At 40.5% G+C, this 15,060-nt stretch overlaps 1 protein-coding gene across 2 annotated transcripts; it reads right to left on the bottom strand.

Annotated features, from left to right (window-relative positions):
- Positions 1-303: 303 nt before the first annotated feature.
- On the bottom strand, positions 304-13,382 carry LOC124035142 (noelin). Of its 2 annotated transcripts, none has more exons than XM_046348561.1 (6): positions 12,942-13,382; positions 8,723-8,872; positions 7,062-7,217; positions 5,805-6,024; positions 3,504-3,610; positions 304-2,518 (listed from the first exon to the last, which is right to left on the bottom strand). In XM_046348561.1, the coding sequence occupies exons 1-6, from the start codon at positions 13,005-13,007 to the stop codon at positions 1,841-1,843; spliced, it is 1,377 nt and encodes a 458-aa protein (XP_046204517.1). In that variant the 5' UTR covers positions 13,008-13,382; the 3' UTR covers positions 304-1,840. The 2 variants fall into 2 exon arrangements, with proteins under 2 accessions (XP_046204517.1, XP_046204516.1); XM_046348560.1 differs by lacking the exon at positions 12,942-13,382 and adding an exon at positions 10,492-10,872.
- Between the last annotated feature and the right edge of the window lie 1,678 nt (positions 13,383-15,060).

Raw genomic sequence — 15,060 nt, 5'->3', positions numbered from 1 at the left:
AGCGCCAGCAGAGACCCTGGATTCGCGCCCAGTCTCTGTCGTAATCGGCTGCGACCGGGAGGTCCGTGGGGCAACGCACAATTGACCTAGCGTCGTCCGGGTGAGGGAGGGCTTGGCCGGTAGGGATATCCTTGTCTCATCGCGCACCAGCGACTCCTGCGGCGGGCCGGGTGCAGTGCACGCCATCCAAGGTTGCCAGGTGCACGGTGTTTCCTCCGACACATTGGTGCGGCTGGCTTCCGGGGGTTGGATGCGCAGTGCGGCTTGGTTGGGTTGTGTATCGGAGGACGCATGACTTTCAACCTTCATCTCTCCCGAGGCATTACGGGAGTTGTAGCGATGAGACAAGATAGTAGCTACTAAAACAATTGGATACCACGAAGAATTGGGGAGAAAACGGGGTAAAAATTCAACAAAAAAAGAAACATGGCACTGCGTTACGATGATCACTACACTAGTCTCTCTCCACCTTTAAAGATGCAGGTATCGAGTTACATGGTAAATGGCTGCTCCATTTGACAACCTTTATTATCTGATCCAGTAATTATAATTACTGAATTAATTCACTCTCATACATAAATGTATTGTTATATAGAGCTCTTCCAGATGTTTAGGGGAAACGTGACCTCAGTCACCACCAATGAGTAGCACCCGCCTGGGGAAAGTGGTCATGATTGTGTGTTGTGTCCCACAGTTTGGTTTAATATAGTCTGATAAACAAGGCCCAGGATTTCATATCCCTTCAGCTTCTAGAGTAATTCAATTCTACACTACGATACATTAGCCTGCGCTATTCCTCTGTGATGAAAGAAGTCAAGAGTGGGTAATTCCATAAAAACACAATCAATATAAGACTTTTGAAGTCATCGAAAATCAAGAAAGGCATTACCTTTTCGGTACCTGTTCTTACATTCTGTTTCTATACCTTCTACACATTATATATCATGATGTACTTTATTTCTTGTTACTGAGTAACATACAGGATACTTCTCTACTTCCACAGTACTCTACCCTGCACCTTAGAGACTACAGCCCCTATGTACATACAGTCATTGAACATTGGTCACTTTAATAATGTTTACATACTGTTCTACCCACTTTATATGTATATACTGTATTCTAGTCATGGCTCATCCTATATAACTACTGCTGTACACACGTTTTCTATTCATATACTGCCCGTACTGTCTTTAGACACCATTATATGTATATATATTTATATTCCGGTCTCTGACATTGCTCGTTCTCATGTTTCTTAATTTCTTCATGTATTTAAATGTTTCTGGATTATGTGTGATTTTTTTTATTTTATTGCTAAATATTACTACACTGTTGGCGTTACACAGCGTTTCCCAAACTCAAGTCCTCTGGACCCCAAGAGGTGCAGGTTTTGTTTTTTGCCCTAACACTACACAGCTGATTCAAATGATCAAATCGGATGATTAGTTGATTATTCGAATCAGCTTTGTAGTGCTAGGGCAAAAACCAAAATGTGTAACCCTTAGGGTCCTGAGGACCTAGTTTGGGAAACCCTGAGCTAGAAGCACTTAGTAATTCGCTGCGCCTGCGATTACATCTGCACATCTGCGTACATTTCCATCTGCGTACATTTGAAATATTCTGTGGACCAGACCTGTGTTCAAATTCAGTTGATCTAGCCAAGTTTGATTGAGCTTGCCTGGTGCAATGGATCCAACGTAACTGTTGCAAAACTACAAACCCCACCCATCTTACACTCCAAGCAGGCTAAAGCAAATGCTAAAAAATATTTGAACGTAATCAAATAGTATTTGAACCCAGGTCTGCCGTAGAATTAGAAGGTCACAGCATGGCTAGCTATCTACTGCTCCTGCTCGGAGCGAATGACGTGGAACAAGGTAACATTGTACAGCACCTGGTGACCATTATTCCACGCATACAGCGCTCTGTCTTTAGGGTTATAGTCCAGCATGGAGATGTGAGAGTACTTATTCTGGAACGGTATGTCAATGTACTCGTAGGTGGATGAGTTGGTGCTGAAGGCATAGTACACCTTGGTCCCACCGGAGTAGCCATTGGTGACATATAGCGTACCACAGATCATGAAGGCCTCTCCTGCGCTCCTCTTGGGGTGATTGGTGGTCCAGCTCTTGACGATCTGCAGGGTGTTGGGGTTCAGTTTGCTGATGACAATGTTCCCCGCGTTCTGATTGGTGGCATAGACGGCCCAAAGCCCGCCCTCGTCCACCATGAGGTCGATGTCCGAGTGGCCTCCCCAGGAGTAGTGGTACATGTTGTTGTAGCCGGCATAGTCCAGCTGGCGTGACTTGCTGATGACAGAGGTCTTGAAGTCAAACTTGATGATGGTGTGGCTCTGGAACTTGTTGAAGTAGATGGAGCCGTTGTAGACCACCTGACCCGTGCCCGACCACGGGTGGGGGAGGCGGTGAGACGTGAAGTTGTCGGAATTCATAAAGTCGTAGATGGACATGTACTCCCGCACAAATCGGTTGTTGTGGTAGCCGTCCATGTACCACACCTGGATAGGAATACAACAGCATTAAAGATTTGGCATTCTCAGGTACAGTGTGTTATTGCAAATGTTCTTCTAAAACCTTCCTGTAATATCAAATCATGGAGCGCTTGTGGTCTTTCTGCTGTAACCCTGAGATTAAATTAAGGATATCAAAGTTTTCCCAGACAGACTTTCTCTACAAAGCCGGGGCTTCGACCCTCATCAATCATTGAGAGCCAGTGCGGATGACTCAATTTATCTCTGATCTCTCAGATTTGGAGCGTTGCCGTTCTTGACACAAACTGGTGCGCCCGGCACCTACTATCAAACCCCATTCAAAGGCACTTAAATATTTTGTCTTGCCCATTTACACTCTGAATGGCACACAATCCATGTCTTAATTGTCCCAAGGCTTAAGAAAATCCTCCTTTAACCTTTCTCCTCCCCTGCACCTACACTGATTGAAGTGGCTTTAACAAGTGACATCAATAAGGGATCATAGATTTCATCTGGATTCATGGAAAGAATGAATGTCAGTGGTATTCCTTAACAAACACAAGAATAAAAGTTATGCATGATATTGAGTGATATTTTAGTAAAACAAAACGCTCATCCAATCCTTGGATTCATCTCTTATCAGACATAAGGTATATATAATATCAGACACCACATAGTATAAATAATATCAGACACCAATTATCCCTAGAATGACTTATCTTACTGCAATGACAACCCGGAGATGTAAATACCTCCCATTGTTGTGGTGCCGGTGATCTAATCCCAGACAGTGAGGCATGAAAACACATTAGTGAGGTTCTAATGGGATCCATTTTGGTGAAAACTTGAGTAATTGGGTAATTCTACATTGCTAGCTAGCATCTTGCATCTGATATTTTATCTTTCCTGGGGTTCCTCACAATTGCATAATTAACAAAACATGTTTTCGCTGACAATGTTTTATGTTTATACTGTATAATAAATATGATAGGTATTGCAGAAGCAGACCTACCCTAGTGTCATCCTCAGGTGCCAGGGGGTCAGTCATCCAGGATCCAAACCTTGATCCAGACGTCTTAATTGTGATTGGATCGCTGATTCCTGTCAGCTTCCCACATGCTGCAAGAGCCAAAGACACAATGCAAGATACTGCATTTATCTCTGTACTATCAATGCTGTCTATAGGTTGGAAACCAGTGTGTGTGTGTGTGTGTGTGTGTGTGTGTGTGTGTGTGTGTGTGTGTGTGTGTGTGTGTGTGTGTGTGTGTGTGTGTGTGTGTGTGTGTGTGTGTGTGTGTGTGTGTGTGTGTGTGTGTGTGTGTGTGTGTGTGTGTGTGTCTGCCTGCATAGGTCAGTGACCTTGTATACTTGAACTATACTTGTATATATAATTATGTTGAAAATTACATTTTCAATATGACTTGTTTATGATGACAAATCCAGCTTTAGTATTGCATTCTAGTGATAAATTCAGTGATTTCTTCAGGTTTTGTCATTCGTGTTTTAGCTGAAGGTCTCTCTAGCAAGAACTGTGTAGATACTGTATACATGTGTATGCCAGAATCTAGTCCTCCTGCAATCTATTTCTGTGCCTCAGAATCAACGTTGGCGCACAAACTTTGGTCTCGTGGTCTCTGTACAACAGTATCAATTCAATAGCATAGATAAATGATAACTATGAATAATGGAAACATACTTTTCTGTTTTTACATAAAGCACACACTCAATTACTCTCCTCTACAAATGCTATATTAAAAACAGGCACAGTAAGTGCAATATTACATTTTGAGTCAATTCACACTCACACCTCCCCCTCACTTCACATCCAGAAAAAAGTAGCAGCCCCCATTCTTCTTAGATAGCAAGAGTTACATAGTACGGAACACTATCTCCCATTGCTATAGTACTTGGAAAGTTAAAGCTGAGCACTTGAAACAAAAGTGGATAATCCTCTCATATTGGAGTGAGACATCCTTAAATTTCTAGGAATTTGCCGGCACATTAGCTATTCTCCCTCCCCACAGGGTCTATGTTTTCCTATTGGTACACTCAGCATCCTAACAGTCAATGCTACCAACAGTGCATGTAGCTGGCTTGATAATGGAATCATATAGTTGCGCGAAGGAAACTGACTTCAATGCATGTTGTCTTCCCTCGGTCTCATTCCTTTCCATTTCTTTTACATTTGACCTCCTAATGTTTTTTTAAACATGCATTTTGTACCATTCATTGATTTGTTCAGCCTTTCATCTACAGATGTAGGATCTTGATTTGATCACCCTGTCGCAGAATAACTTTCCTACAAAAACATTGTTGTGTATTTGATGTTTAAAAAGGCTTCTGAAGTTTGTAATTTCCTGTTTGTAGTAACCAAATGTCCACTTGGAAGTTTCAGACTTAATATTCCTTTACCAAAAATGTATCAACCCCTACAAAAATGTAAATAAATTGCAATCCATATAATAATTCAAATGTCTTGCTGCAAACGGTCTCAAATTAAGATCCTACGTCTGTACCTTCAGCCTTTCACTTATTTTTGACATCAATCAAAGAAACATGGTGACAGGTAGGCTTTGTATCTATATGCCTTCCTGTGAACAACCCAATGCAACAAGGATATTACTGAAATAGGTAATCTGTCAGTTGTTATATCCTGTCACTATTTTTAGATGACTGCCGCTACAATGGTGTGTAGCTTTTAGTCAAGAAGTGTGCATAATCTCATTAGCTCATTTCTGGCACGCATAACATGACGTGCTAGTGATGTAATTTTGACTAAATAGGATTACATTAGCAAAATGTAACTCAAGTCACTCGTTAACAACTCTAAATCCTAACGTATTTAAATAGTGGCTAACTTGACATACTGTATGAGGACAATCTCTTTTTTCATCAACAATATTGTTAAGCATTGATGCATTGATTTGTGTGTATGAGGTAGTCGTTGTGAATTTGTTCGATTACTTGTTAGATATTACTGAACTGTCGGAACTAGAAGCACAAGCATTTCACAACACTCGCATTAACATCTGCTAACCATGTGTACGTGACCAATAACATTTGATTTGATTTGCAGTAGGCATGTAAGTACATGTAGGAGTATGAATAGGAATAGGTGTAGTCAAGGCATCTTTGATTCCCTAACATGAGAGAATAACTGAGTATGTTAAAGCTGATATACTGTAGGGGTAGAACATGTAGGTGTGGTGGATAGATAGAGATCTGCTGGTGTGAGAAGAACAACTACTGTAGCTCTGATTGGCCCCTTGCACAAGGAAGCAAATGGGGGTGTTTCGGTGTTATCTGAGCCTACCTAATTTTTGCATGCACGCACGAAGCCTCTCTTCAAGATTTGACACTCTGTTTTGTAGCTCCTCGTAGTCATAGGTTCCAATCTCCTCCTGGAGTTCATTTAGCACAGACGTCAGATTCTGGATTTCCTCTTTAAACTGCAATACCAATTTTGCATCAGCTTTGTACTCCTCCAACACTGGTATCAATGGTCTAAGTTCCTCCATTTTCGCTTTTATTGCCTGAAAGGTTAAAATAGGCTTGGTTCAGTGTTATGCGAGCAAATGGGTGTGCCACACTTGTCTTGCCCTACTCTGGCTGTCTCCCTATGGTGAGTGCAGAGTGGACCTAACACATTCAACAGTATCATGAGCGGATGTGACATCATCCCAAACATAAGCAGCATGAAACAAGTCCTCGGCACACCAAAAACAATTTGGGAAAATATTTTATTTTCACCTTTTAAAATGCAACATCTTAGGGTTTACACGCTTTCATGTCACATACAACGTTTTCTCTGTAGTAAACCAAGTATGTATGTACTAAATTTAACGAGATATGGAATTAAATAAAAATGTAATGAAAATAATAAAAAAAAACGAACAAAATCTATTAATGGAATGCATCTACAGTGACATGCAGAAATGCAAAGAGCAGTGAAGGTCGGAGGGTGAAAAAGGTGCTATATTTCAAATAGAATGCATGATGCAAATAGTCATTGGTCAAGTTCAGGGATAGAACACTGGGATTGAACTGCCTCTTCAGTCTCTGCAGCTTTTTAATTTCCTAAAGTTAGCCCTGCAAGCAAAAACAATTAGATACTGTTGAGTGTCGAATAATCTAACTCACTAGCCTATCTAATATACACACACAAAACGTGCAAGGGTCATCACTCCCAGGGATGTTCATGACAGAACATAGCATAAACATGTGAGGATAGATGGGGAACACATACACACAAACACACACACACACAAACAAACATAAACGTCATCAGAGTAGTTCATGACGTTTATTTTTATTTGCAGGGACAAGCATTTAGGTGTAAGGGTTTCATTTACACCAGAGGCTGCATGTATCACGCTTCCCAGAGTAGTAGTGCCGATCTAGGATCAGGTTGGACTTTTAGGCCTTTATGAATAACATTATATAGACAGGAAGGACCTGGTCCTACATCAGCACTTCTACTCTGAGACGCATGATAAATATGGACCCATAACTCCACTTAGAGGACATCTCTTTGTACAATGTTGTCTATGTAAGAGCAATGTTGACATACCTTATATTGCCTGGCAATGTTCTGTTTGTGGTTCTCCTCCACCTGTTTAAACTTGGTCTCCAGACCTTTCAGCTGGACCTCCATTCTCTCCACGTATTGCAGGTCTCTTTGGGTCCGCTGGTCCAGCACCTGGATAGACTGGGTCATGTTCTGGACCTAACACATAGGAAACAATAAAAAAAATAAAGACAATAAAGACCTAAATACAGCCCCAAATATACTAAGAATCCTTGTTTTACCTGGGTTTGCATTTAGTGTTTTAGGGTCTTCCCAAACATTAAATGTTGGTGCATTGCACAATTAATTGTATATATGCTATGGATGATTGACTGCAAAAAGTGTCACTGTAATCTCTAATGTGCCAAGCCAGACATTACAGTGATTCAAGTGCTCAAAAGCAACATACTGTTATGTGGATTTGAAGAGCAAGCGAATCAGAAAGATCTACATCCGGGATAGAGATTGACAGTGTGCTAACATGGACTAACGGTTATTCCCCATCAAGGTGCCACATTTGTGCAACACCTGGCCTCCAAACAAGTCTACTGTATAAGACAATGTCAGATCATGCACTACCGTTCAAAAGTTTGGGGTCACTTGGAAATGTCCTGGTTTTTGAAAGAAAAGCACATTTTCTGTCCATTAAAATAACATCAAAATGATCAGAATTACTGTGTAGACATGGTTAATGTTGTAAATGACTAGGCCAGCATCCTGGAGTCGCCTCTTCACTGTTGACCTTGAGACTGATGTTTTGCGGGTACTATTTAATGAATCTGCCAGTTGAGGAGTTGTGAGGTGCCCGTTTCTCAAACTAGACACTCTAATGTACTTGTCCTCTTGCTCAGTTGTGCACCGGGGCCTCCACTCCTTTTTCTATTCTGGTTAGAGACATTTTGCGCTGTTCTGTGAAGGGAGTAGTACACAGCGTTGTACGAGATCTTTAGTTTCTTGGCAATTTCTCGCATGGAATAGCCTTCATTTCTCAGAACAAGAATAGACTGATGAGTTTCAGAAGAAAGGTCTTTGATTCTGGCCATTTTGAGCCTGTAATTGAACCCACAAATGCTGATGCTCCAGATACTCAACTAGTGTAAAGAATGCCAGTTTTCAGCTGTGCTAACATAATTGCATAAGGGTTTTCTAATGATCAATTAACCTTTTAAAATGATAAACTTGGATTAGCTAACACAACGTGCCATTGGAACACAGGAGTGATGGATGCTGATAATGTGCCTCGGTACACCTATGTAGGTATTCTATTAAAAATATTCAGTTTCCAGCTACATTCGTCATTTGTAACATTAACAATGTCTACACTGTATTTCTGATCAATTTGATGTAATTGTAATGGACAAAAAATTTGCTTTTCTTTCAAAAACAAGGACATTTCTAAGTGGCCCCAAACTTTTGAACGGTAGTGTATGAAATGATGATGATGGGGAATTAATATCGGCAAAATCCTGCAGGGTGAACTGAATTGCTGTTCTCAAGGAACCATACAAGTGAGTGACTCCTGTCCTCTGTCCATAGGCTGTTACTGCTGAAAAGAAGATGTCATATTATTCGTGGTGCAACTGGTGAATGGTGTTTGTTCTAGTGGAACTCTGATAACAGGAGGTAATGGGTACAGTAGTACGTCATGCTACATGGGTGGTTACTTTTTCTAGCAGCTGCCGGAGCTGTTTGGTCCTGGCGTCCCGCGAGCACATGGTCTGTTGAGGCGCCACCACGGTGCATACACAGCGGCCCTCTGTGTCCTGAGCTGAGCTGTACACCTGCCATGACTCCTCCGGGTTGGCTGGCAGCACCTACGAGAGAGACACACAGAAAGGGAGAGAGATGATAAGACAGACAGACAGACAGACAGACAGACAGACAGACAGACAGACAGACAGACAGACAGACAGACAGACAGACAGACAGACAGACAGACAGACAGACAGACAGACAGACAGACAGACAGACAGACAGACAGACAGACAGACAGACAGACAGACAGACAGACAGACAGACAGACAGACAGACAGACAGACAGACAGACAGACAGACAGACAGACAGACAGACAGACAGACAGACAGACAGGGATGAATGAAAAAGGGTTATTCGTGTAATGATGGGATGTGACAGTATATCCATTTCCATTCCATACTGTACTGGCTCTGACATGTTTTTTTTTCTTCAAATTGTCCTTTCCAGCACCGTTTCTGCAACTGTGGAGAATGGTTTACCAGGCCAGTACAGTCCAGCTTGGTTTGGCGTGGCTTGGCAAGGCTCACTGAGTAGTTTAAGATACACCACATCACTAGTCGCACCACATCACTACTCATTTCTAAAACACATTCGCTTATCAAACAATATAATTACATTTTGGGAGGTTTGAACAAAAATCATGATCTCTGCAGAGAATTTGTGCTAGTTTGAAGCGGAATCATTTCACCACAGGGATATACATAGCCTTGTTCCAAGATGATGGAGTATGATTACGCAAAATGGCATCTGTAGTTTTGAACCTTGCAGTATGCTCCACATTAATCTTAAAATAATTAAAGCGACTGTCCATACTCTGAAGACAAAGGGGCTGGCAAAAGGATATAACATCAAATTGAGGAAAACATCTTTGTAAATCTACTCAAATAGCTTTTGATAGATTGTGATAATATTAAAGTCATAATCTAGTACTTGTAATGTTTTAACATGATTTAATCTGTGCCGTTACATTTTCAAGCCTCCAATAAAGTCATGAGGTAGAGTCATTTAATTAAACAGTCAATGCCTACTTAGCAACACGCCTTCAGAGTAATAATTAGATACAGAGGCTGGTTGAAATGTGGATTGGTTTAAGTTTTACCACTACACGAAGCCAAAGCAATATAGATATGAATAGAAATATGGCTCTAGATATACCCTGGCAATTAGTGACATGCAGCGTATAATGCTAAGATCCATTATGTATATAATATGCCACATTAGCTGTTAGTATATATAATGGAGCCTAATGTTGCTCTTTATATTAAAATACATTAGTCACCGTTTTAGAATTGTTATTATTGTCCATCATTGGACCACATTACCACACTTATGTACAGTATATCAAGTTCATCCATTGAGCAAAGAATATGTGAAAGTTGTTGTATGGCCTACACAAGGTTAACAGGAATAGTAACATAATTATTAGCCGTTTGTTATATGTTCATGGATAGGCCTACTCGTTTGGCAATACTCACTACACTCAATGTTCCTCTCTTTTGATGTACAACCAAGAGCAGCCTTTTTTTCTTTAAATGAATAACCAACATGATCAATTATACGCATACTAATACATTTGTCAAACTATTTTTATTCGTGCTATTGGCACAAATGTAAACGCGCAATTTGTCCCCAGTAGGGTACATGATTCTAATGGTTCCTGAATCAGCTGTCACTCACGCCTGTGCTCCGGTCTGCTTTCCCTCCTGACGCTACCAAGAGCTTGGTGGTGTTGAGTCCCACCAAGGACGGTAATGTCTGCGACATCCAGTTAGTGATCATAGCCATCGTGCTAAGCACCACTCCAATCTTGAGTAAAGGCACCGACATATCTGCGCTTTCTTCGTATTACAAAAATCTTCATTGTACACATTCCATTGGAGAACTAACTAGGCAAATAACATTGCCAGTCATTTGATGCAACGGCATGGCTGCAACAGCGGACAGTCTGGGTTTGAACATGTTTGGATGACAGGTGGAGGTTCTGCCCTCTTCAAAGGCGACTGTGATGATGGGCCAATGCGGTTGTTTTAAACTGTGAATCCGTTCTCCTGCAATCACTCTCGAGTTTATAAAATGACGGAATTCAGTCGCCTCTTCCATTCGCTGGATACCCCCCCGCCCACCCATCACGGATCAATAAACCGTCAGCCAAAATCCGTGGTGCCACGCTTTCGAGTTTGCCACAAGACAGCATTATGTACCTTTCCACCTTCTATACCAAATACAAAATAGTATCTTCATGTGAGGGAATACTACATGTAAATAACATGACTTCAGACTTCGAAGTCAATGTGTGATATAATCAAGTTTAAGCATGAAACCCCACAAAAGCAATTGAGACAAAACGAGCCCAAACGAACCTAAACTAAACGGCATTCTCAGACTGAATACCTTAATTGTGTAGGTTACTTAATAACAGTGGCTGGATGACTCTATGCGGAGAATAACTGGATTAGTCCAACCACATTGAAACCCATCAGCATCAACTATCGACAAGCACTATAGAAAGCTAGGTAAAATCACGTTTAATTGCATCCAAAAAAGATGTGCAGGATATTGATATAGTTATTCACAGACAAAACGACAAAATCGTAATCTTGGAACATCTGATTAATGGTAGAGATTTTAAACAACATCAGACTTCACATCAGGCTTGTACAAAGTCCGTGGCGCAATAATGGCACATGCAGGCATAATGTCTATCGCTGTTCATGGACTTGTTTTGCTTAACCAACCATGTGCAGGGATATCTAGGGACATTCCGCCACCTTGTCGTTACAAATTATATTGCACGCCCATTTGTAAGATACTGTGTAGCCTAGTAGTAGTGACATAGTCTGCCATACCAGCTTCAGGAATGTAAATAAGAATGTCAATTTGTCATGACTATTTGAAAGCACCAAATGCCTGATTCAACTAATCCAGAGTTTGATGATCAGTTGATTAGTGTGTGACCAAGTGTGTTAGTGCTGGGCTAGAACAAAAGCGTGAACACCCTGTTGGTGTCCAAGACTGTCGGAAAAGTAGGTGACATTGTGGCAGCCAGGGGGAGGCGCTGTGTCACCGTGGAGTGCAAAGCATCTCTGAACAGAGAAACAATTATTTGAAAATAAAATAGAGATATTAAGAAAAGCATGTTCATGAAGACCAGCATTACAAATGAATACCAGTTATTAATCATAGCTATTAATCATAACAAAAATGATTCGTTTAAAAAAATGGTTTCCCATTTTAAATAACAGTTTATTATTATATAGGTGAATGATTTTGGTTTGCAGCTTTCTTCCGGTATGATCAATGTAAAGAGATTAGGCTATTCATGTTACAAATTGGGGTAGAATCTGGTTTATGCAATACTTGTTAAGCTTTCTTATTTAGCCTTTCCACTGACATACTAAACCAATAGGCCTACAATTCTGACTAAATGACTACTGCAGTCACATGTTATAAGCGTGTTTAATAGATATTCTCAAAACAGCGTTACTAATCTATGTATGTAAAAGTGCCCTACTTCTGTCATTGTGAAATTAATAGTTGACTAATTTGATGATTTTTTTTGCTCGCTGTCCATAGTATCACTTCTCACTTCCCCAAAATAAGTCTTCAGACATGCGGATATGGATAGTCACACCAAGAACCCCCTGAGTGGGATAGGGACTCCGCAATGGACTGAAAGTTGAACAAGATTTACCCAAAGTCTCAGTTCAAAGTAGGCTCTCACTGCTAATGCCATGTGATTAACTTTCATTCAGTCGTTTTGCTCGCCGATTTTGACTTCGATTATCTCACACATAATTGAAATTAATATATAATTAGTTAGATGAATTGCATGTGAAACAAAAATTTTAATATTTCAATGTAGCCTAGACTATTTAATTGATTGTCTAATTGTTGTTGTAGACAATCAGGAATAGATAGCATACAGTTTGGCTATAGAAATGCCTCAGTGGATGCGCATAAGAGCTTATCAAATTTTTCGGGGGAGGAAATCCATTTATCGTCTCAATATCATAATATATTTAAATCTCTAGGCATACATCGTCTTTAATTAGGTAATCTGTAGGATAATTCGCAAATCATGTTTTAAGTATCTTAAATGGGGAGTAAAATGGCGTTTATAAACCTACTTGGGTGAGTTCAGTGCCCATCAAGACGAGGAGGGTGAGACTCAGAAGCTTGCTTGTAGGCTGCATCTCTTGCCTCCGATAGCACCAGATCCAGTACTTTCACATGCAGATTGTCTTTTCCACTATGGTCTTATTCCTCTTCCTCTGTCGTCTTGCAATCTTCGTTGCAGAGCTGAGCACTAAAATAAAGGTAAATAATAAATGCCGTCACTGCATGATGTTCAATGCATCTCAGTGCGTTGTGATGAAGATCCTCTTCCCTATGTCCTCCTTCTGTCAGCCACCTCGAATGCGAAACATGGAAAGAAAAAACATAAAGCTTTCTCAAATCACAACTCCAACAGCCTTTAGTCAAAAGTTGCCTCCGCAAAACAAGCAGAGGGGTGGACGACCTAAATCACGACAATGCGGGAAGGAGCTAGCCGTGGTGCTGAAACCGGATGTAACAGGAACTGGGGTGGGAAATTCAATAATTATTTGGTGGGTTTGGCCATTAAATGGAGATGGGGCCGGGGTTCATAGGAGAAGAGAAAATATAGAATAGAATGGCGTTCATGGTTCGTAACCTGTAGAACTAGCCAACATTTCAAAAAATTATATAGAATAAATGAAAGTATTATTATCATGTAGTAGCCAACATAATGGGTTCTGGGATCTGCTGAGGTATATATAGTAGTAGATGTAGGCCATAGCAGCATTGCAGTATTGGTGTTTGCTACAGAATACTTCTGAAAATAATTTTGCATGAAGTCATGGCATCCATCTAATGCATAGGCTACCCCCTTTATCTTGCTTACTATGCTCAAGCTGTGAATACTCACCAAAGTGGTGTCTTACATGCTTATCTCATACTACCTCTTTGTCATGTGATCATAGTTTCCTATATGTATGTCTCTAGATTCCCTTTTCCCCCTGTCCAGGTCTTTAGTTGACATTTCCTCAACTCCTACCTTCCTTGATCTTTTCAGAAATGTCAGAGGGAAACAAGAAAAAGAGGGAAGGTATGGAAAGCGAGCTGCAGAGAAAATGATGGTATAGCCAGAAATGTCATGAAGACGAGGCAAGTCAAGGAAAGCAGTGTATGGATTTTTGCACCCACCAATTAAAAGTAGGCCTACTGTAATGATATTGCATATTTATTTGAACTGTTAGCCCTTGTGGCTGGGACCGTGGATTGTCCCGGGCTTGTAGTTGTCTAAATCCATGCTGTTTGTTGCTTTTATTTAAATGTAAGCTGCCAAGAGCATGGAAACCAGTGGCGGTTGGTGCCGTTTAAGATTAGGGAAGACAATTTCATTTTTGTGAGCATGGCCTTATTTCTATTACAGCATATTAGATGACTGTTATTCATATTACATCCACCCAGTACAATGTAACATCAATAGGTTTAGGCTACTAAATCATACTCAAATTTACAACATAGGTGCACAGCTCAAGATAAATATTTGAGTAGTCAAGGTAACATACAACATAGTGCCTTGCACACTCTTGCCTGCATCTACCTGATCTAGGGTGTAATCATTAGTCTAAACAGTTGAAAAACTAAAGTTCCTATTGGACAAATTAAGGTATTTTTATCCTTGTTGTGTTCCATTTGTTTTCCATTTAATAAATGTTTTTCAACAGAATTGGTGGAATGAGTACACCCCTGATCACCCACAAACACAGTTCCCTTTCATAGCAGCCACATATAAAAAGCATGATCAATTTACTCATTGTATAATTCCTTCCTGCATCTCCTCTCATCTTTTCCCTTCACTTTTGGGCGTCAGTGCACAACACAACAGCTGTCTGTGACCAGGTGAAAAATCCTTTCCAAGCCAAACCTTCATACCATAACTGCTAACTGCTACACACAGCCTACATCATTGTCACCATATCAACATTGCTACTAGAACTAACACATTTCACATGTTCAGATTTTACATGCTTCTAATTTTGACAGAAAGTTGTTTTCCTTTCAAGTTTTCACTGCAACAACTGTTGATAGATGTAGCTGGTAAATTCACTCTGCACTCTTGTTTGAGTGTTCAAGACAGCAGAATAACTGACAAATTTATCAACGCTCTCAACACCTGTTGAATATGGTCGGTGCCAGTAAACATTGGCAGAAAAGCGT

The sequence above is a fragment of the Oncorhynchus gorbuscha genome, linkage group LG05 (genome assembly GCF_021184085.1).
Source record: "Oncorhynchus gorbuscha isolate QuinsamMale2020 ecotype Even-year linkage group LG05, OgorEven_v1.0, whole genome shotgun sequence".
In the NCBI taxonomy this organism is placed as follows: Eukaryota; Metazoa; Chordata; class Actinopteri; order Salmoniformes; family Salmonidae; genus Oncorhynchus; species Oncorhynchus gorbuscha.
Note: the sequence above shows the minus strand (reverse complement) of the source record. Positions and strands in the feature narration are given on the sequence as shown.